Source organism: Rhynchophorus ferrugineus, unplaced genomic scaffold, assembly GCF_030347505.1.
Source record: "Rhynchophorus ferrugineus isolate W39M unplaced genomic scaffold, kcgeb_rfMv2 rfM11, whole genome shotgun sequence".
In the NCBI taxonomy this organism is placed as follows: Eukaryota; Metazoa; Arthropoda; class Insecta; order Coleoptera; family Curculionidae; genus Rhynchophorus; species Rhynchophorus ferrugineus.
The window spans coordinates 3,324,179-3,347,794 of NW_027472590.1; the positions used below are offsets into that span (position 1 = coordinate 3,324,179).

Below are 23,616 nucleotides of genomic sequence, written 5' to 3' on the forward strand. Positions count from 1 at the left end.
ATGACGCAAATTTGTTACTCAATAGTATTAGTCACTGGGATATTGAGTTGTAACATCAAACATGCATTTTATGGAGAACTTGTTTGTCATTTTAAAAGCTAGTCAAAGCGATTTGAATATTTTTATGTATACCCACCAATGAAAAATTTTGAAGAATAAACTACATCTGCTTGGATGACAAAAAATTTGATTGGAAATAAATTCGAATAATTAACCGTTAAAAATGTATAAGACAGAGTATAAATGAACTTAAAACAGAATAATGAAAAATGTAAAAAAGTAATGTAAAATGTCTTCTAATATAACATATTTTAATTCGAATCATGAAAGATGAACAGTCATTGCAAAGTTATCCGCTTTGTTTGATATTGTCATTTTGTGGTTAGAGACGATTAATAAGCGTCAACAACACTTTATTATCTGAAAAACGTATATAACAATGTAATATAGCATAATGGTTAAAAATCCAGGACAAAAACTGACATAGTTAATAGTAAAACAAAAAAAATATAAGTAAAATATAATATAGCCAGCTTAGTTAGTAGTATAGGCGCAGTGGTGAAAGCGAGAGGATGGTCCTCTTGCTGTTGCTATAGTCGCGGGTTCGACTCCTGCTGGATCGTGGTTGTAAATTTATGTGTGTAATTGTTGGAATCGATTGAAAAGGAAAACGATCCCAGTGACGCCAGTAACCAGGTTGGAAAATCGCAAGATAAATAAAGCAAAGGTACGTTAACACACTAGGAACTACATTTGGTGACGTTTATATATGCTTCATATTGTCAATATTTAATTATATACATACACACACACACACACACACACACACACACATATATATATATATATATATATATATATATATATATATATATATATATATATATATATATATATATATATAATTATATTTAATTATATACATACATACATATATAATATATATATATATATATATATATATATATATATATATATATATATATATATATATATATATATGTTGAGACATCAACAATTGTTAACAGTGAATAAAACATATTGTAAAGAAGTCGAGGTTTAAATAGTGATGTAAAATATAGTATAGTCCATGTTTCTAATTTAAAATTAAATTAACAATATGAAATAATAATTATACTATTAATCTCAATCATTGTGACAAGAAAAGGAGAACATCCCTGGATTGGACGAAAAAGCGGGATTATTCGGACGTTGTCGCTGTTATCGAAAAAACTGTAAATTCTCAAGTAAGGAAGAATGTTTAATGATGACACCAATGATTTTTTGTTATAATTAGACGTCATAATGTGTATTGATGGTGTGAGGTTTGCTAGTTTAGAATTTATTTTAAAAACTGTTTTATCTAAGGAAAGAAGAGGCGGCGTATTGAACGGTTCAATCTTAAAACAGATGGTCCCTGGACATGGCCACTACAGTGGACCTTTTTCCATCTGGACAGCTTATAATTGTCGTAAAATTGTCTTTGAGAATCGATTGTACCTTTGGCCGCTAGTTTGCGTTCGAAGATCTTTGAAATGACATAGTGTGTAGCCAAATTTCCATAGTGTCCATCTATACAATGTTATTCCAAGTTTTGGTGACTCCAAATTCCAATAGACTACAGCTAAGAAACTGACGTACTACAATCCGCCTTTGGTGGCCGTTTACATTGAACTCCAAGCATCTGTTCTATGAACTGTGATGCATGTGCCGAGATTTCACAAATATGGATTGTTTTTGAAGCTTGAATGTTTCTTATTTGGAATAGTTCATTGCTAGTCCTTACAGTTTCAGCTGCGGTACTTTTGGTCGAATTCCACTTAACTACATCAAGAAATGTTTCAAGTAACTGCTGAACGATTGCCATTCCAACGTCAAACCGGTCTCCTTTCCACGATAATTAATTTTGTTCCGATTAATTGACCGAATTCAAAAAAGAACAGCACTGAACTTAGCTGTGAGATCGCTTTCTCTGCCATCTTCCTTAAATTTTACCTCTACTTGGAGTCATCCACCCGTTCTGGATCATCTTATCCCTAGCTACTTCACTCTCACAGCTTCTGTCCAGGGTTGGAATGGCATTGAGCTTGTTGCATTCCCTCCTTGTCCACTACCCTAATTTCCCCCCTTGGACCTTCACTACCTCTCCTTCATAAACATATCATAATGTCAATTTTATAAAAGAGAACTTTGTCCATACCTTATTCCAAATACCAAATTCTGTGTACTTCTCCAATCTTACCCTGGCCGCAAGTATATATATATATATATATATATATATATATATATATATATATATATATATATATATATATATATATATACCGATTGTTCCAAATCTCGCAGCGGACTTGGCAGTACAATTGTGGTGGACAACCGGGTATTAATCGCTCAACTCTTCGCGATATTCAAAGCATTATCGTACATCTCAACACAAACTTTCAAAGAATGGATAATCTTGACCAACTCACTGTCAATTATCCGTACCCTCTATGTGAATGGTATCAGGACAATTTTACTGTTGATCCCTTCTTATATTTGTGTCCATACCGACCTTATCCCATTTGTTTCTTGTTTCACAAATAATGAGGTACAACGTCGTTGGATCCAGGAGGCCAACCACAACAGGCTTTTTGAAGTTAAAGCTGATTTTTTCTCCTCTCTTCGCGTTCCTCCCCTTAGTCATCATGCCGTAGTTTTGAATCGACTAAGATTGGGTCAGTGTCGTTTCTCGCACGGTCACGGATGACTTCGAGCCCGTCAGCTCATTATAAGTCCATGGCTCACCCAGATTAGAACTAAATATAAGCTGCAAAATTCTAGAAATGCTTTAAAAGGAGAAAATACAGAGTCCCCGGATTTTTACCAGAGATTCGTTCTATAGTTCCGTCAATTATTACTGAACCCAAATAATATTTATATCTTCAGTTATTGTAAAAAGTCTCTTGATGTACAGTTTCTTAAGAACTTTTGAGATAATTACCTGTAACTAAAAGTAACAGGCTGGTAGGAGGTTGGCTCTTATTTTTTTTCTTGGGTTGTAGAACCACTTTTCAAATGTTAGGGAAATGATTCATTCATAACATTGCACTAAATTTAAATATTATTAATATTATGCCCTTTTCTTGCACTTGTTATAGATTTAGATTTTTCAGTAACTAAATTAAATCCAGACGCAATTGATGCTTTTATTTCCTTCATTATCATATGTTCCACTTTCTTCACAGTAACTTTTTAATGGGGTAGATTTATATGCAATGGTAGTTTGTGTTGTAGTTGATAGTTTATGATTCGGTAGTTTTTTTTCTTTTTTCCTGTAGCTATTTGAGGGCGAAAAGAAGACAATTTTTAAATTATTAATGCTCGAACTTTTTGCCTCCTAGAATCTAGCCTATGCTAAGTTTAGTGTTACTGACCAAATAACCATTACCACTTGTTCGTTATGGTTGTGTTTGTAGTCGTGTATTTGTGTTCATTTTTTGAATTGTATATACACTATTTATAATTTTAACCCCCGTGTGTGTTATTAAATTTATATCAATAAGTTATAACTTATTGATATCTCATGTTAAAAGACTGTATCAAAGCAGAGCTCATGAAGTAATAGTATATCTATTATTTAGCAAAAATGATATGGGATTTACTCCAGTGAGCACTTTGAATTAATTATTAGTCATCCTTAATTTTACATAATAACAATTGAAAATGTCCCAATGTTAACCCTAACCCTCAAAAGATACGTATATAAAATTGACAGCTGTCGGATCATTACTTTATGAAGCAACTTTTGTTATTGTGAGAAAAATGGATAAAAAGGAATTTGGCGTGTTGATAAAATATTGGTTTTTGAAGGGAAAAATACAGTTGAAAGAAAAACTTGGCTTGATGCCGAGTTTCCGGACACTGCCCCAGGAAAATCAACCATCAAGGATTGGTATGCTAAATTTAGACGTGGTGAAATGAGCACTGAAGACGGTGAACGCAGTGGACGCCAAAAAGAGGAAAAATGTTATGGACGAAAACATTTAAAAAAATCACAAAATGATTTTGAAACACCTTAAATTGAAATTGAATGAAATAAAGACACTCTGAAGATATCCACTGAACGTGTACATCATATAATTTACGAATATTTGGGTCTAAGAAAGCTCTGTGCAAAGTGAGTGCTCACTTTTGACCAAAAACAATGACGAATTGATCATTCGGAGCAGTGTTTGAAGATGATCAAGCGTAATAAACTAGAGTTTTTACTTCGATATGTGACAACGGATGAAACATGGCTCTATTATTCCACTGCGAAGTCCAATCGACAATCATCTGAGAGGACTTTATACTCCAAAGCATGGGACATCGCAGCAGTCGCCTGGCAAGGTTATGGCGTCTGTATTTTGGAATACGCATTAAATAATTTTCATTGACTACTTTGAGAAAGGAAGGGCCATCAACAGCGACTATTACATAGCATTATTGGACCGTTTGAAGGACAAAATCGAAAAGAAAGTGTTGCTTCACTAAGACAATACACCGTGTCAAATTCCAAAAATCCGTCCATCCACTGTATTCTCCAGATCTGTTCTCAGATTTTAAAAGAATGCTCGCTGGAAAGAAATTTTCGTCCGATGAAGAGGTGATCGCTGAATCTGAGACCTATTTTGAAGCAAAGGACTAATCGAATTACAAGAATGGTATCGAAGAGTTGAAAGGTCGCTATAATCACCTGTGTGTCACCCTTGAAGGGAATTATGGTGAATAAAAAAACCAATTTTGCCAAAAAATGTATTTTACTATTATAGATTTGCTGACTCGCACATCATTAAGGAACTGGCTGTCTTAGGAAACAAGTTTCCAGGTATTATAATAAAACATTTTAGATTCGTTTATTGTTTATCGTTTTCTGGTCGAAATAACGAGAATAAAATCGCGATTATTAGATATGATTATTTACGACTCGAATTTGTAAACTTGTGTAATTATTTATCTTTCGACAGTATTAATAAAATTGTGAAATATTAATATATAATATTATAAATATAATCTAAGTTCGAAACGGATCTATAGATAATAAGAAATTATTTCTAGAAACTAAATGTCATTATAGATATGGTTATCATGGTTGAACGAAATCAGGCTATTCCACAAATGAATATGGATCAATTAACTTCATGAGCTACCTGATTTTTACGGAACTGTTTCTTGTACTCATATATATTCATATACACATATTACGCTTACAGAATTGTAATATGTAAAGTAATAATATGTATTCTAATATATGGTTTTTTTTATTATGATAACTTAAATTTAGATATATAACTAGGAGGACCCATCGGCGCTATCTCAGTCTCTGGTGAAATAAAGTTTATACATGTCACTGCTGTATTTTCTATTATATGCACCTCACTACACAATACGACACAAGATCAGATGGTTTGATTCTTTTGGGCCTGTGTCCTGTTCTGGTGGTATCCAAAATATTTGCAATATTTCAATATTCTCATGATAATGGACTTTGTTCTGAAAAATTTCTATTTTATTTATGTTACTCTTTGCAGAACATCCCCATAATTGAACTCCGTATGTCCATATAGGTTTCAATATTTGGTTATATAATAGCATTTTATTATATACTGATAATTGTGATTTTCTTCCAATTAGCCACATTTTCCTATATTTCAATTCCAGTTCTTTTCTTTTCTTCTTTATATGTTCCTTCCAGCGATGTTTTCCATCGAGATTCATTTCGAGATATTTAGCGTTGTTGCTATATGGAATGTTAGTGTTATTTAATGTTATTAGTGCTTTTACGGTCTGTTTATAAGTGAACTGCACATGTTCGGATTTACTTTCATTAATTCTTATTTTCCAAGCTTGTGTCCAGTTATTTATTTTGTCACTTGCCCGTTGTAATTTTCGTGAGGTTTCTTCACTATTGTCTCCGACAGCTATAATCGCAGTATCATCATTAAATGCAGCCATCGTGATATTTTCCATTTGTGGTATATCACAAGTGTAGAGTAGAGTAGAGTAGGACCCTGTACACTTCCTTGTGGTACACCTGCTTTTGCTTCTTTTATTGTAGAGTAAGCTTCTTCTTGTTTGACTCTAAACATTCTGGCTGTAATGTGTGTAAATTTTAATAGTTCGGTGTATTGCATTGGTAGCGTTTTCTGTAGTTTATGAACAAGGCCTTCATGCCAAACCTTATCGAAGGAACCCGATCGAAGAATCGATCTACTTGTGCTACATCTAAGAACATAGCTGAGCATACTTTTTGACTTTCGTAGGCTTTTTCAATAACATCTGTTGTTCTGTGGACCTGGTCAATTATTAAGTGTTTGTTAATCAACCCAATCTGGTGTGTAGGTATTAGGTTTTTTCTCTCTATGATCGGTTTTATTCTTTTTAACGGAAGTTTTTCAAAAACTTTAGATATTACTGGCGGCAGTGATATAGGTCTATAGGTTTTTATTTCGTTTGGTGACTTCCCAAGTTTTGGGATCATTATAATTTCCGCCATCTTCCAAATATCTGGGACACGTTTTAATTTAAATGCTGTATTGATCAAGTTGGTGAGTTTTATAATTCCCTTTCTCGGTAGTTTTTGCAGTAATTCTCCTATTATTATATAGTTTTGATAACTTTGGTTAACTCTTTCGGCGTGACTAATTCAATCATCGAATTTTCAGCCTCTATGTCCGGCAAGAGAGTGTTACATGCAATAATAATTCTTACGAAAACCTAAATTGTTTCGACAATTCCCAAATACTGATATCAAAAATATCTAAGGCTCTTAATATTTTTAATCCGTTTTAATTGTTCGGAATATTTTAAAATAAAGATATAAATTATTCAATAATTTTTTTATCATATGATAATATAGCCTATATATATATATATGTTATTGTTATATAGTTTTGTTTTAAATAGTATTGTAAGTAATCTGTAACAAATTAAACCAAATATTATTTTATTAATGTTTAATATAGATTCGCGTGAATTACAAAAACAGTGTCAACATGGATCTAAGAAATGACTCCAAGGAAAAGGCCTCCGAGGAATTGTTGGATATAATATTAAGTAATAAAGATTCTAGACGAGATCAAAGTAGGATAAAGGAGATTATCGAAAGTTACCCGGACCTTTTGAGTAACCGATATTCGATCCAATGCTCTAACACTCCACTGCTCATTGCTTGTTCAAATCCTGGGGTTAAACCGGAAGTAATTAAAACCTTACTTGGTCTGGGCGCTGATTTGATGGAAAGAAGGTGCGATGATTGGCAAGCTTTGCATTGTGCAGCCAATAATGCACGACTCGATATCCTTAAACTGTTACTGGACAAAAATGGGAATATCATAAATAACCTAGCTGAAGGTGAGACTATAATTAGTTTATAAAATATTTATCTGTTATTTTAAGTTAAATTTTTTGTGTTAATTACATCTTCCATTAGATATGTTTAGTACAATCTTAATTTACAAATTAATGTATTACTAATATTCTTTTGTACGAGGGTGGACGTGGCTTGAGTATGTGATAGCTGGGTCCCTTAGGAACAGTGTGGCATAGTTTTCGTCGGGAACGCATGTTTCATGCGCGTGCTGGACTAACATAGGAGTGAACGTCAAGTGCCGACCGCCGTAGCTTTACGTGTTGTCATTCGTTTTTTAGTGTGGATAGAGATTAAAAAGACGTAAATTTTACTGCATTTGCGAAATCAGTTCGGTAATGAATGCCTGAGTAGGGTTGTGTGTTCTGCTTTTTGTCCAGCATAATGTTTGCAATTGAACTTGCCGAGGTATTTAGCTGATTTTGCTTGAAGAATCCGGCATCCGTCAAGTGATATAATTAGGTTTTTGACATTTTACAGCAACGCAAAATTAACTTGGACAGATTCTGAGCTATTAAGCTCCATTTACCAGTTTCTTATCCATTTGTACTTTTTGTATATCTTTAAATAGACATATAGATTTTGCATGATAGTTGTGTCATCGGAAATTGTTCCAAGTAGTGTTTATATACTTGTTGGGATATCAGCAGTGTAAAGCAGATACAGGAGTGATTCCAAGATACTACCCAGCTGGTAAACGCTAGCTGAAAAGGATGTCTTAATTTAATAGGACGTTACTAATAACTAATATACTTGACTATTTTATATTTTATACCTTTTTTATAAATTTTTCAAACTTTTCCAATTTTCTTGTTCAATGTTAAATATTTTATATTTATATTTTAAATATTTCAGAACAAAACGCCCTTCAGATACTTGTACGTTACGGCGATTCCAATTCCACGGACTTCTATAATTGTGCTGACCTTTTAGTGAAAAAAGGAATCAACCTCAATCAGTGCGATAAAAAAGGGCGAACTTCTCTGCACTGGGCGAAAAAAAGAGAATACAATAATATCATCGATATGATTGAAAAGGCTTCGAAGACGAAAGTGAACGATAATGCGAATTTGGCATATTTCATAAATACAATAATATTATTTTATAGACACCTGTCGATCCACAAATTGTGAAGATAGAAACACTAAGAGAATGCTTACGTAAAAGGGATGAAGAAGATTTTATCGCTTATTTTGATAAATTCTACGAGAGTAGCAGTAGTATAATTGACGAATTATTGCAATTTTCTTGCGAGAAAGGTTTAGTAGAAGCAGCCGAACATCTACTTTATAGGGGTGCTGATCCAAATAGGATTTTACCTAATAAAAAGACACCTGTAATATAATAACATAAATTAAAATAAGGTTTTAATTATTTTTATTTGTTTTAGATCGAGATTGCCGCGATAAAAGGCTATAGTGAACTGGTAAAACTATTACTTAAATATAATGCGAACATATCAACAAGTATTTTATGCATATGTCTAAAATACATTAAGCATTCGACACATAACTACAAAGAATGTTGTGCTATATTGATATCAAATTTCCAGAAGCGGTATAAGGTCAACATAGATAAAGAATACGAAGGATATTTATTATTAAACGGTCACGATGACGTGGGATACACTCCGCTCCATTATGCTCTCAGGTAAGTTCGAAGCCCAATTGATTAGTTGTTGGCACACTACAGAGTATTCTGGGCGCGAATTTAAACAGAAAATGCATACATGAGTGGATCTGAACTTTGTGAGCAGTTTGAGAATAATGAGGATATTGTAAACTGAAGGTAATTTCAGTTTAGCACATACGCATAAAATAAAAAACTCATCAAAAACTCAAAAAGTCCAGAAACCATAATTGTATATGTAATTCATATAGCTCAAAACAAAATCTTCGTCTTGCACACCATCGTACTTTTCACCTGAAAGACGTCACCAGTCAATACATCATTATTTTTACATACCAAAAATGTACTTACCTATGCTCTTTTATAATAATATATTCCTTTTTTTCCTTGTCTGTTTCACTCCTCAACCTTCAAAGTACTAGTCATTAGATTGTTAGGGTGCCAGTGAAGATTGATTGTGTTTTGTTTATTCGATTCAGGTCAACCCTTGCTGGCCTTCAAGGCATGATTTTCCGTAAGTTTTTCTATTGTTCTAATTTAACTTTCATCATAATTGCTTCAACAACTACTTGGAACTTCACCTATTAATAAGACTTTTATATTAATAGGGCTTTTCAGGACTTCCCATCTAAATAATCTTGTACCCGAGAACGTTTTTTTTTATACTACTTAGCCCTTAGTCTGAAATAATTACCATAATTAATTAATCATACACCATGCAGTAAAAACAAATTCGAACCTCATGATATAATTCTTGTCTTTATACTTGAGGAATTAATTGCTTGATGACTCAATTTCTACAAATAATATAATATATATATATATATATATATATATATATATATATATATATATATATATATATATATATATATATATATATATATATATATATATATATATATATTGTCAATAATATATTGACTGAAAAGTGCCTAACCCATCGATGGCGCTAGTTTTTTTTACATTCACTGCTTTTCAGTTAGTACCGACTCCGAAGAAAGTAGTTAAAATTTGATATTATACTCATAAGTTTGTGAGTTATTGTGCTAAGAGTGACAATAGTTTTGTTGTTCTCAAAACAAATGCACTGCTTTTTGATGGTAAAAATACCATTCAAGCGAAGTAATGGCTTGAAAAGTGTTATAAGTTCTCCGCTCTATCAGAAATAACAATAAAACGTTGGTTTCCTGACTGTTGAGATGCGGGGGAGAAAACAAGGTTGTAAATAGAATACAATTTATTTTCTCTCTTCCTTGAGTAAATTAATACCCAAAGACCAGTTATTTAATTGATAATAAAGAATACATTTTCCATTCGATACAGTTTACTATCAAATTACTAAAATATAATCATACACCATGCGGTAAAAACAAATTCGAACCTCATGATATAATTCTTGTCTTTATACTTGAGGGATTAATTGCTTGATGACTCAATTTCTATAAATAATATATTGTCTGAAAAGTCCCGAGCCTGACCTATAGATGGCCCTAGTTTTTTTACATTCACTGCTTTTCAGTTAGTACCGACTCCGAAGAAAACAGTTAAAATTTGATATTATACTCATAAGTTTGTGAGTTATTGTGCTAAGAGTGACACTAGTTTTGTTGTTTACAAAACAAATGCACTGCTTCTTGATGGTAAAAATACCATTCAAGCGAAGTAATGGCTTGGAAAGTGTTATAAGTTCTTTCCATCAGAAATAACAATAAAAGTTACTGTCAGACTGTGTTCTCGTTGTGAATGTACAGTGTTTAATCGCTGAAGCTCCTCCCTCGGGTTCTTGGCGGTGGTGGGCCAGGCTGGCCCAAGAAACCCTTTTTTGTACGCTGATTCGCTGAGAATATCGGGGTGGGAAACACTCTTCCAACATGTGCGTTTCGGACTCTTAAGGAATACCCAAAAATTCCACGATTTCGGGTCTTCTTGGTATTTATGGTTATAGGCGCCATAAGGAGTTCTCTATCAGGTCTACCATCCGACACGTTTCGTCTAGCCTCGTTACTTAAACCCTCGTTATCCTAAACGTTCGACAACGAGCCGATGGGAATAATCCTTGTTGGACACGTCTGTTATGTTTACTTGTTATATTTTTGCTTGTCTGTATTTACCAGAGGTTCAATATACTGCGAACGTTATGGTTTTTATCAGGTCATAATTATTTTCTATGTTGTCTATGTTTTTATATATTAAGAACTTCAGTTAAAAGGTTTAATAAATTAAATGTCGTAGAGTCACCTAATGTTGTCACATGTAGTGGAGGTTCAAATAGTGGTAACACTACAAAACATAAAAGAAACGCAAAATCGTTTTGAACGGTCGAAAAGTGAAATCGCAGGAGTTAGCTAATATTGCAAAGATATTAAAAATACGTTTTATATTGTATAAGCCTTTGGCTATGATAAAGCTCTGTCGGGGTATTTTATCCCTTTTCCAAAAAGTGATTCACCAGACATTTATTAAGTCATATTTTTATTATGTCATTGTGAAAATTATAGTTACAAAGTCGCGCAGTGTCCAAACTATTCGCTTCGTTCATATCTATACCTGTCCATGTCTGCCTGTCCATAAGGATTTGGACGATAACCAAAAGTGTTCCTTTTAGATTTGCTGATTCCGACACCATTGAACAATTATTGAGCTTAGGTTCATCTCTGGGTTCAAGTAGCATATATGGCGGCAAGCCAGTAGAGAATATTCGCCCGGGTGTCTTGAAAAAACACCTGGACAACTCTATCAACCCAGATAATAGCAACTCAACGTCAGATACGGAAATTGATATGGATCAAGAAAATTTTAAGTTAAAAATAAACTATAATTCTTTAATACCACCTTTTATTGAGAAGAAAGAGTCTGAAACTACTAATGACAGTATGAATAATGATATTGAAATGCAGGAATGCGAACAGAATAACTTACTCAACCGAGGTTGCAGAACACGGTTAGTCGACGAAACAGAGGTAAAAATGTATATATTTTGTATATTTTTATTTGTGTATGTGGGTCATTCTAAGTTAAGTTACTTTCGACGTCCACGATAAAAAATATATCACATATTAAATATATCACAGATACAATATTACCTTAAACACGAAATCGTATCTCCTCTGATTTGTCCCATATCAGATTCGGTCATTTTATAACAATTTTATAAATCTAGGATAAATAAATCGTTATAAATACAAATGGAATTACATAATAGTTATATCATCTCTGTCATATCTCCTCTGCCTTGTAAGATGTCAGGAGAATAATTCATTTAGCTGTAACTTCCGAAGTGGCATTCTATACGCCAAGATGGGTCATAAACAAAAAAAAACAAGTACAAGGTAGCGCGTTAAAAGGACAGTGAATGAACCCAGGAAATTTGATTTTAGACCTGGATAGGAAATTTTAAAATTTCGTTATGTTCGTTTCGTATAAGTTTCGTTATAAAATTCGAGTTATGGAATCACCCACCAAAATAAACAAAACAAAAATCCAAAAAAAGCTTTGAAAACAAAATATACTTTATAATAAGGATACAATTGCATACTTTGACTTTATCGAAAAGTATGCTGAAAAAGTGCGAATCTTTCATTTCGGTCGGTCGAAATAATAAATAAGTATGCACACAGTGGCAGTCTACACCATTTACAAGTAACAGCCAAAACTTGACACCTTGACATGTAGTGTTAATTTACATTTCTTAAACGATGGTCCGATTATCCAGTACATATAGTATACATATCTACCCTGGATATCTGGTCTCCTTAATTAATAATTCTATAATGAACAAATGATGTTCATTCACAAAGATGATCTGAAAAATAACGTGAAAATCCCTCCCCTGTTCATAAAGAATATATTTACCCTGGATATCTGGTATCCCCTTTATTGAATATCTCCCCTGATGTCTTAGAAATGCCTAAATAAACGGTTTCAATAAAAATATTATATAATTAGGTTGAAATTCTAAACATTTATGGTGTGGCGTTTTTCTAGAATGAAACTCTTAATTTAGAATGACCTTAGAATTGTATAAATATATACGGTATATGCATATTAAATTGTTTTTTGTAGGTGCTATATTTATTGAGCAAGGAGACAAAATTTAAACATCTATTAAAACATCCAGTAGTTACCACATTTATCTGTTTCAAGTGGCAGCAGTTTCGATATATTTTTTGGCTGCATTTATTATTTTACACATTCTGCTATCTTTCGCTTGTTTTTTCTATTCTAAGTTGGCGTGAGTTGAAATACGAGCCCCTGACATATTCATTATGGATAGCATTGTTTATCGTGTTCATAAGAACGTTGGTATTAATTATAATCCTTATCAGGAAAGGAAGAAAAGTCAAGAAAGTCACATTCAAATATTTAAAACATATTTCATATATTTTCGATTTATTATTAAGTATACTTATTTCTGTTATGGTTCGAACTGATTTCGACAGCAGTGAAATGAAACTGGCATCCGTTTTTGCTATCCTTTTAGTATCAGTTAAATTAATATGCGCAATAGGCTATCACCAGTCCTTGTCCGTTTACGTAATAATGATCAAAATAGTTTTGAAAGATATCTTTAAACTTCTATTATGGTTGTGCATCCCGTTGTGGTCTTTTTCATTAATCTTTTATCTAATTTTCGCTACACCTAAAAATGTTGAAGAAACAGGGAGATCTGAAAGTTATAATGGATCTTTCGATGATCCTTACCTGACAATGTTTAAAACTATGATCATGATGACAGGTGAACTGGAAGCCAATAACGTTGATTTCAGTAGTTTTCCATTTATGGGCCGAATAATAATTGGGCTGTTCATTATTGTAATAATTATTGGTCTCATGAACTTACTGATTGGTACAGCAGTTAGTGACATACAGGCAATTCGAAAGGATGCTGAACTCAGCAGCTGTATCGCCACAGTTCAATACTTAAATAATATCGAGTATATTTTTAATGAAACCAAATCAACATTGTCTTCGCTGAATTGTTGCGAACGTTTTATCAACGCGCTATTTAATTATCAAGAACCGACTTCGAAAGAATCCGATTGCAATTTATTTACACGTTACGAACGTACTCTACACCTAAATGCACCACGTAAAAACAATATTTCAATGAATAAACGAACAATAAGTGAAATTAAGGAAATTCTGTGGAATAGAAACCAAGAGGAAAAATAATTAGTTGAGGAATAGTCGAAAACGGAATAACACGTTATCATTAATGATATGTTTAGTATTTGATATCATAATACACAACTAATCTATAATCTGTAATCAACTAAACTAAGAATATTGTTATTTTGTTAAGCACTGGTGTTACCTTTTTATAATTTTATTCCTAAATAAATAATATCCACTATGAATTACCGTTTACGTTTAGGCTACATCCTATTTTTTCATACCTTCACCTTTTATTGTCCATCCAAAGCTATTTTATACAAACGTCATTATTTGTGACGTCAAAACGTCGCAGTGTTGCCGTATCAACAATTTTAGCCCGGTTTGGATTTGGCATATAACTAATAAAACATTAAATAAAATAATTTAACAAAAATACTGTTTTCTAATAAAATTTATTTTAACATTATAGCAAATATAATGAATATATTATCAAAAGGCATAAAACTAAAATTAAGTAAACAGTAAGTGTTTAGTTATATTTGCATTGAACTGTTTTCCATACCACCTATGGGTTAGAGTTTTACGGGCATTTTTTTTATATAGTGGTAACATGACATGACTGCACGACTTTTTGTATCAATATTTCTTGTAATACAGAAATCTATAGAATCTGGTTTTTTATTTCGGTCTGAAGGCCAATATGTTGGTTCACCTGTAGAGATATGTTGCAAGTTATTTGTCTTTATTGCTTTTAGCAGTTCTCTACCTTTTGAGATTATTATTCTTTAACCCCACATTAAATGTTTTGCATTGTAATCTCCTCCGGCTATAAATCTGTTGCCTAGCGTACTGAAGAATTTTCGAAATTGTTCTGCCTTGTTGTTATGTTTGGGTGGGCAATAAATCGCAGACATTGTTAATGGTCCATGGATTTCTTCTATGGTTATACTGATGGCTTGCAGGTAGTCTTTGCGGAATTTTTCTTTTTCGAAATGCTTTATATCATCTCGAATTATTATGGCTGTACCTCCATGTGCTTTATCATCAGGGTGATTTGTATGATAAAGTTTATATTTGGGAATTTTCAAATAATGTTTGTCCGTAAAATGTGTTTCGGAAACCATTATAACGTTAATATTTTGTTCAGTTACGAACATTTTTAGTTCCCTGGCGTGTTGTTGGAGCCCATTGGCATTCCAGACGGCGATTTTGTAGCTATTGGTTTCAGGCATTAGGCAAGTTTGCTGACGACGGTTGTGAGTAGACCAAGTATCCTACTCATTTGATCCATTAGTTTGGCCATCATGTTTTCTAATCTAGAAATGTTGCTGCTAGTTTCAGTAGGTTGTGATGTACTTTGTCGAATTTGTGCTGAACTATTTTCAACCATTTGGGCATAAGTTATGTCTGGTGGTCTTGGTCTGGTGGGTAGACTGGTAGATGGGGATTGTTTTTGTTGTTATTGATGCCTTTTTTCTCTTAAGGCAGGATAGAGTTTCTGCTGTAGTTGCTTGTAAACTGGGCAACCCTTGTAGTCCGCTGGATGATTTCCAGTTACAGTTAGTATATTTCACTTTTTCATAGCGAACTTTACGAGTACAATATTCTGTTTTGTGTTCTCCTGAACATTTTACGCATTTGCGACAATAAGTCTTTGTGTGCCCGTGCGCTTGACACCTCGTGCATTGTGGTATAATTCTTTTTATATGGTTCGCATTCAATAATATTAGTTTCCAATTTAGTGATTTCATACATCGCCTTATTATTTCCATTAGGTTTTAAATCAATATAGAACATAAACAGGGGTTTTTTTGTCGTGCGATGTCATATATTGTGAATATTTACGACCTCGTGGCCTTTTTCAGCTAGTGCTACCTTGATGGTATTAAAGTCCGCTCCGTGATGTAATCCTTTTAACACGAATTTAAATGTTATCTCGGATTGATGATTGACCTGAATGTATGGTATTAGGTGTTTCTTTCATCTAATTCTTTTACTAGAACTTTAAAGTGTTCCGCTTCGAACAATTGGATATTTAATGTTTCATAGCTCACTGTTTTAATTGTGTAGTTCGTAGTAATGGCTTTCAATAGATCACGGATGTGTTTCATTACTCTTACTTTATGGACTGTTAATGGTGGTGGTTTGGGAACAACTTTTTCAGGGCTTGGTTGTATATTCTCTTCAATTTCTTCCGACATGTTGCTAATATATATATATACCGTTTACGTTTAGGCTACATCTTATTTTTTCATACCTTCACCTTTTGTTGTCCATCCAAAGCTATATATATATATGGATGCCTATATTGGAAATTTAAATTGTCCAATCAAATTACTTGAACGGCCAATTATGGCGCCCTCATATGTTGGGCAAAGCAATACTTTGCGCCCTATTGAGTTACATCTCTATTACTCTATGATTTATATGTCTGACATTGAGTACGGTCAGCATTTTAATTATAATCACTATTATTTGATTATAATGTATCTTTATTGTCAAAAGTGTTGTGTATCCAGTATATGTGCGGAAATAAAAAAATCAAGCGTCGTTTTCCTAGGAAGAAACAACCCAAGTTAGCTAGATTAAGGATATGTGTGTAATTCAGCATTGCTTTTACATGGCACGTGTACAATTATTTATATAGGGCATTTGTATTCATATATATTGTTATTAATAGGAATACTACAGAAGAAATCATGAAAATATTACCCATTCTGACATATATCATACAATTTAACGGTTTTAATGAGCCGTTCCACAATTTTAACATTGTAAAAATAATTATAACTTGTCTCAATTATTTTTTCGTTGAACAAGCAAGTAAAATATAAACAGACACGGACTTTGAGCTGTGCTGCTCTGCTTTCAGAATGAGGGAACAAAAAGACAGAAAATGTAATACATATTATTTAAATTGATAGCACTAAAGAAATATGAAAAAGCGCTATAGACAATTTTGATTATATTTGCCATTAGATATCTTATGTATTGAATTAGATTGCAGCCTTTCTCATATTCACATTTAATTATTTTTTTATTTATATTCATTATATACTTATATATTAGCTTTATGATATTTATACTTTAACTACCGATTATATACTTTAACGACCGATTAAATCACTACATAGTATAAAACAAAGTCGCCTTTTCTGTCCCTATATCCCTATGTGCGCTTAAATCTTTAAAACTACGCAGCGGATTTTGATGCGGTTTTCAATAGATAGAGTGATTCAAGTGGAAGGTTTATATGTATAATACATTCATAATATACTAAGGCAACATTGCTAATTTTAGAGGTTTCTAACGTGATGTCGTAAATTAACCTATTTTTTTAGGCTTATTTAGCAATTAGCAAAAACGCTGCCTAACCCTACGAGTTAGATCAAATTAATGTACTACAGTATTGTACACCATAAAAAGGTCTACAAAAAAGTCCGCGATGGTATATGTTTATCTTTTAGGGATAACCCACATTAACCATTTTTATTGTTTACTTTTTACGTGAGAAAATGGCTTATTTACGAAGCTATTTTAAGCAATACGGCATTAATCCTTATCGAATTAAGTACCTTAAATACAGTGTGCAATTAATATAGATCAATATGGTTCCTTACAGCATGTAAATTAAACAAATATTTTCGGAGATATTACAAATTTAAAATTTGCGTTTAAAAATGTGTAATGTAATAAAAATTGTATGAATTTAGATATTCCAAAGATAGCAGGAAATCTTCATAGTAAGTATAGGGGAAGAGGAATTGTTTTACTTCAAATTTAATGCGTGCAGGCCAAGGGCAGTAATGAATGAACCAAAAATACTGGATCGATTTTAATCATGTTTTCATTGAGTGACATAGGCATATATATTTTATGCCCGTGCAAAGTCGGAGCGGGCCGCTATGTTTTTATATACAACGTTCATATTTTTTCTGTAGTGTATTTAATTTAGTATCAGCATTGCACCCGTGCGAAGCCGGGGCGGGTCGCTAGTTTGAAATAAAACCCAAATAAAATAATTTTTGAAAATAATTTATTCAAATAAAATTCTATATAAATACAAATATCATACAATATTAAAAAGCCAAATTATAAGTATATAGTGAATAATGAAAAATAATAAAATATAAATATGTAATTAAAAAATAATTAAATGTGGATATAAAGATCAAAATCTAATTGAAAATATAACATATCTCGTGGCAAATATAATCAAACTTGTCTAAAGCTCTTTTTCCTTTTTCATATTTTTTTAGTGCTATTAATTCGAATAAGATGTATTAAAGTTTCTACATATTTGTTCCCTCGTACTGAAAGTGCAGCAAAGCTGAAACTCTGTGTCTGTTGATATTGTACTACAAAAATGTATTGAGGCAAGTTATAATTATTTATACAATGTTACTGTGAAAATTATGGAACGTATAATTAAAGCAGTTAAATCGTAAAGAGAAAGTCATAGAGGAGGGGAACGGAGAACACATACCAAAAAGTAATACTTTAAAGTACTACGCACTTATTATGGTAAAATCAAGGAGTTAAAAAGGATAACTTAAGCCTCTATTTACAATATACTAAGATAAGCACGATAATCACTTGTCTATGAAATCAAGCTCATCTTGTTGGTTTAGAAATTGTATTATATTATTTTGTATAAATATATTTTATTAACATCCTTGTTGGAAAGGTTATTTCGTTTAAGAAGCCAAAATATTAATTATAAGTATCTTAATCAATATATATTAATTAAAAATAATTAGAGAGTAATATAATTAGAGAGAATTAGAAAGAGTAACAAAAGCTTTTCATGTACTATAATCAATCACATTTACCTTCAACGTAATTTTATCATTGTCTCATTTAGACACATTTTGGTATAAAAGTGTGGGTAATATTTTCATGTTTTCTTCTGTGGTATTCCTATAAATATTAATATATATGAACACAAATGCTTTATATAAATAATTGTGTACGTACCCGGTAAAGAAATGCTAAGTCACACTCACATCCTTAATCTAGCTAACTTGGGTTGTTTCACTAAGAAAAACTACGTACGGTTTTGAGAATGAAGATACATTATGATCAAATAATAGTGATTATATTAAGACACATATATGCTGATTGTAGTTTATGTCAGATACGCAAAAATGGCGTAGTAAACAAACTGAAACAAACAATCGCGTTATAGAAATGAGCCAATCGAATGCCTTTGTAGGCCCATTCAAATAAATCCAGTCCACTCCAGTCCAGGGTTTTCCACTCTTTAAGGCATCACTTGGTACTTGAGTTAATCGATTTTAAAAATAAATCAAGTGTAAATCCATTCTTAATCTTAATCCAACATAATATATTTGTCTATATATAAAAAAATATAAAAATAATATAGTTTTGAAGCTCTCTTTCTATAATGCTATCTTTCTATATTCTAATAATGCTAATAATTAATTTAACATACACTATTAAGCAATAAAATTATCATTTTTCTGACAAATTTTTGTAATAATAAATAAAATTTCCTCTTAATTCAATATGTAGAGAGAAAAAAATGGCATGGTGGAATATACATTTATCTTATTTACTAAATCTTTAATCTCTCAACACATTTATTAATTTTTAAATTGCAATTTAAAGTTTACAGGGATTTTTTTCATAAAATGTCTGATATTATATCTTATCTAAATACTTATTATTGAGATTCTAATATAGTTATACTTTATATATACCGTACCATATATTTTCGAGTATATCTTTTAATATTTTTAGATCGATATAATTTCATAATCATTCAAAGGAACGAAGATAAGAAGATGAATGGTAATAAGAACTAGATTTACATTGAGTTGAAAGTAAACAAAGATAACACACAAATAATTTAGATTTTCGTAAATTACATTTTAAATAAAATATTTCATAGAATATTTTAGCTAATCACTTATTATTGAGATCCCAATATAGTAATAATTAAAATAATGTTTTTGTAGACTCATAAATATGTGACTACCAACATAATGGATTCTTTATGAGAGTGAATCTATTGAATATTCTTTTATTCTACAATATATCATCAAGAAAGCAATCCCTATAAAGAGAACATGAACTTATCCTTGGCGTTCTCTTTCTTGGATTTCTAACAGCATAATGCGCATGATACTTAATTTATGGACACTATCCACCTTTGCAATTTTTTCGCAATTTTATCAATTATCAATTGTTATTTGGTTGTGATCGGCACTTTCTAAGTTCCTACGTAACGTTATAAATAAACGTATTATAACTGATTATTATTTTGTTTATTCCATATTTCATTTCACTGTATCATTTTGTCAAATATATTTCGATCCAAACACATATTTTATATATAATCTATAATCATTTGGATCTAAATCGTATAAATAGAGTGGTATGTCAATATAGCGATTCATATTCTAACTGATAAAATATTCTGTTATCTTTTACGTCAAGTGCTTGAAATGCAGTTTTGTTAAAATTTCCTAAAATACATACACTTTCTACACAAAAAAGGTTGTGATTTTTCTAAATAATTGAATATAAAATAAAACAAATTTAGGCTATTTTATTAACATTTCCAAAAGTGTGTCAATTTTTTTATCAAAAGAATCAATCTTTTCAAACAAATTCTTCAAATCGCACTCCTCCTCTTTGGTCCTCTTCTGTATTATATCTTTCGTTCTTGTTACTGTTTCGCTGTCGATATAGACCAACATGTTCCTCATATGCGCCAGGGCGGAAAATATAGTATCGTTCGGGTATACTATCAGTTGACGGTTTGTAACAAAAAGATGTTTCATAATCCAAGACATTATGCTAAATTTCGACAGAGAGCAGACGTATTTATCGAACTTTTGGAATAAATATATGGGTAGGCCATCGGGACACAACAAACTCTCCATATAGTAGATGTAATTGACTTTGGCGATATAACTGAGATTTTCTGACAAATTTTTGTAATAGTAAATAAAATTTCTTCTTAATTCAATTTGTAGAGTGAAAAAAATGGCATGGTGGAATATACATTTATCTTATTTACTAAATCTTTAATCCCTCAACACATTTATTAATTTTTAAATTGCCATTTCAGGTTTACAGGGATTTTTTTCATAAAATGTCTGATATTATATCTTATCTAACCACTTATTATTGAGATTCTAATATAGTTATACTTTATATATACCGTACCATATATTTTCGAGTATATCTTTTAATATTTTTAGATCGATATAATTTCATAATCATTCAAAGGAACGAAGATAAGAAGATGAATGGTAATAAGAACTAGATTTACATTGAGTTGAAAGTAAACAAAGATAACACACAAATAATTTAGATTTTCGTAAATTACATTTTAAATAAAATATTTCATAGAATATTTTAGCTAATCACTTATTATTGAGATCCCAATATAGTAATAATTAAAATAATGTTTTTGTAGACTCATAAATATGTGACTACCAACATAATGGATTCTTTATGAGAGTGAATCTATTGAATATTCTTTTATTCTACAATATATCATCAAGAAAGCAATCCCTATAAAGAGAACATGAACTTATCCTTGGCGTTCTCTTTCTTGGATTTCTAACGGCATAATGCGCATGATACTTAATTTATGGACACTATCCACCTTTGCAATTTTTTCGCAATTTTATCAATTATCAATTGTTATTTGGTTGTGATCGGCACTTTCTAAGTTCCTACGTAACGTTATAAATAAACGTATTATAACTGATTATTATTTTGTTTATTCCATATTTCATTTCACTGTATCATTTTGTCAAATATATTTCGATCCAAACACATATTTTATATATAATCTATAATCATTTGGATCTAAATCGTATAAATAGAGTGGTATGTCAATATAGCGATTCATATTCTAACTGATAAAATATTCTGTTATCTTTTACGTCAAGTGCTTGAAATGCAGTTTTGTTAAAATTTCCTAAAATACATACACTTTCTACACAAAAAAGGTTGTGATTTTTCTAAATAATTGAATATAAAATAAAACAAATTTAGGCTATTTTATTAACATTTCCAAAAGTGTGTCAATTTTTTTATCAAAAGAATCAATCTTTTCAAACAAATTCTTCAAATCGCACTCCTCCTCTTTGGTCCTCTTCTGTATTATATCTTTCGTTCTTGTTACTGTTTCACTGTCGAGATAGAGCAACATGTTCCTTGTATGCGTCAGGGCGGAAAATATAGTATCGTTCGGGTATACTATCAGTTGACGGTTTGTAACAAAAAGATGTTTCATAATCCAAGACATTATGCTAAATTTCGACAGAGAGCAGACGTATTTATCGAACTTTTGGAATAAATATATGGGTAGGCCATCGGGACACAACAAACTCTCCATATAGTAGATGTAATTGACTTTGGCGATATAACTGAGATTTTCTGACAAATTTTTGTAATAGTAAATAAAATTTCTTCTTAATTCAATTTGTAGAGTGAAAAAAATAGCATGATGGAATATACATTTATCTTATTTACTAAATCTTTAATCCCTCAACACATTTATTAATTTTTAAATTGCCATTTCAGGTTTACAGGGATTTTTTTCATAAAATGTCTGATATTATATCTTATCTAACCACTTATTATTGACATTCCAATATAGTTATACTTTATATATACCGTACCGTATATTTTCGAGTATATTTTTTAATATTTTTAGATCGATATAATTTCATAATCATTCAAAGGAACGAAGATAAGAAGACGAATGGTAATAAGGAGAACTAGATTTACATTGAGTTGAAAGTAAACAAAGATAACACACAAATAATTTAGATTTTCGTAAATTACATTTTAAATAAAATATTTCATAGAATATTTTAGCTAATCACTTATTATTGAGATCCCAATATAGTAATAATTAAAATAATGTTTTTGTAGACTCATAAATATGTGACTACCAACATAATAGATTCTTTATGAGAGTGAATCTATTGAATATTCTTTTATTCTACAATATATCATCAAGAAAGCAATCCCTATAAAGGGAACATGAACTTATCCTTGGCGTTCTCTTTCTTGGATTTCTAACAGCATAATGCGCATGATACTTAATTTATGGACACTATCCACCTTTGCAATTTTTTCGCAATTTTATCAATTATCAATTGTTATTTGGTTGTGATCGGCACTTTCTAAGTTCCTACGTAACGTTATAAATAAACGTATTATAACTGATTATTATTTTGTTTATTCCATATTTCATTTCACTGTATCATTTTGTCAAATATATTTCGATCCAAACACATATTTTATATATAATCTATAATCATTTGGATCTAAATCGTATAAATAGAGTGGTATGTCAATATAGCGATTCATATTCTAACTGATAAAATATTCTGTTATCTTTTACGTCAAGTGCTTGAAATGCAGTTTTGTTAAAATTTCCTAAAATACATACACTTTCTACACAAAAAAGGTTGTGATTTTTCTAA

General features: G+C 31.3%; 1 protein-coding gene and 1 long non-coding RNA gene across 11 annotated transcripts; one reads left to right on the forward strand and one right to left on the reverse strand.

The window, feature by feature from the left end:
* The first annotated feature begins 543 nt into the window (after nt 1-543).
* Nucleotides 544-22,995, forward strand: LOC143205068 (transient receptor potential cation channel protein painless). 10 transcript variants are annotated; one of them, XM_076418093.1, is made up of 8 exons: nt 544-727; nt 6,987-7,374; nt 8,246-8,442; nt 8,499-8,726; nt 8,781-9,040; nt 11,628-11,982; nt 19,901-19,951; nt 20,119-20,180. In XM_076418093.1, the coding sequence occupies exons 2-7, from the start codon at nt 7,017-7,019 to the stop codon at nt 19,916-19,918; spliced, it is 1,416 nt and encodes a 471-aa protein (XP_076274208.1). In that variant the 5' UTR covers nt 544-727; nt 6,987-7,016; the 3' UTR covers nt 19,919-19,951; nt 20,119-20,180. The 10 variants fall into 10 exon arrangements, with proteins under 10 accessions (XP_076274208.1, XP_076274203.1, XP_076274206.1 ...); XM_076418088.1 differs by lacking the exons at nt 19,901-19,951; nt 20,119-20,180 and adding an exon at nt 13,085-14,379 and having other exon boundaries at nt 8,781-8,816; nt 8,943-9,040; XM_076418091.1 differs by lacking the exons at nt 19,901-19,951; nt 20,119-20,180 and adding an exon at nt 22,839-22,995.
* LOC143205096 (uncharacterized) lies at nt 18,359-19,255 on the reverse strand. The gene is made up of 3 exons (XR_013007761.1): nt 19,115-19,255; nt 18,970-19,057; nt 18,359-18,495 (listed from the first exon to the last, which is right to left on the reverse strand). It is a non-coding gene; the product is annotated as an uncharacterized LOC143205096 (long non-coding RNA).
* Nucleotides 22,996-23,616: the final 621 nt, after the last annotated feature.

What these genes read in the sequence shown, in the direction of transcription:
- LOC143205068 (XM_076418084.1), top strand. Translation starts at nt 7,017, where the DNA reads ATGGATCTAAGAAATGACTCCAAGGAAAAGGCCTCCGAGGAATTGTTG. An exon ending in CATAAATAACCTAGCTGAAG is followed by an intron (nt 7,375 to 8,245) that starts GTGAGACTATAA and finishes TAAATATTTCAG; the next exon opens with AACAAAACGCCCTTCAGATA. An exon ending in AAAAGGCTTCGAAGACGAAA is followed by an intron (nt 8,443 to 8,498) that starts GTGAACGATAAT and finishes ATTATTTTATAG; the next exon opens with ACACCTGTCGATCCACAAAT.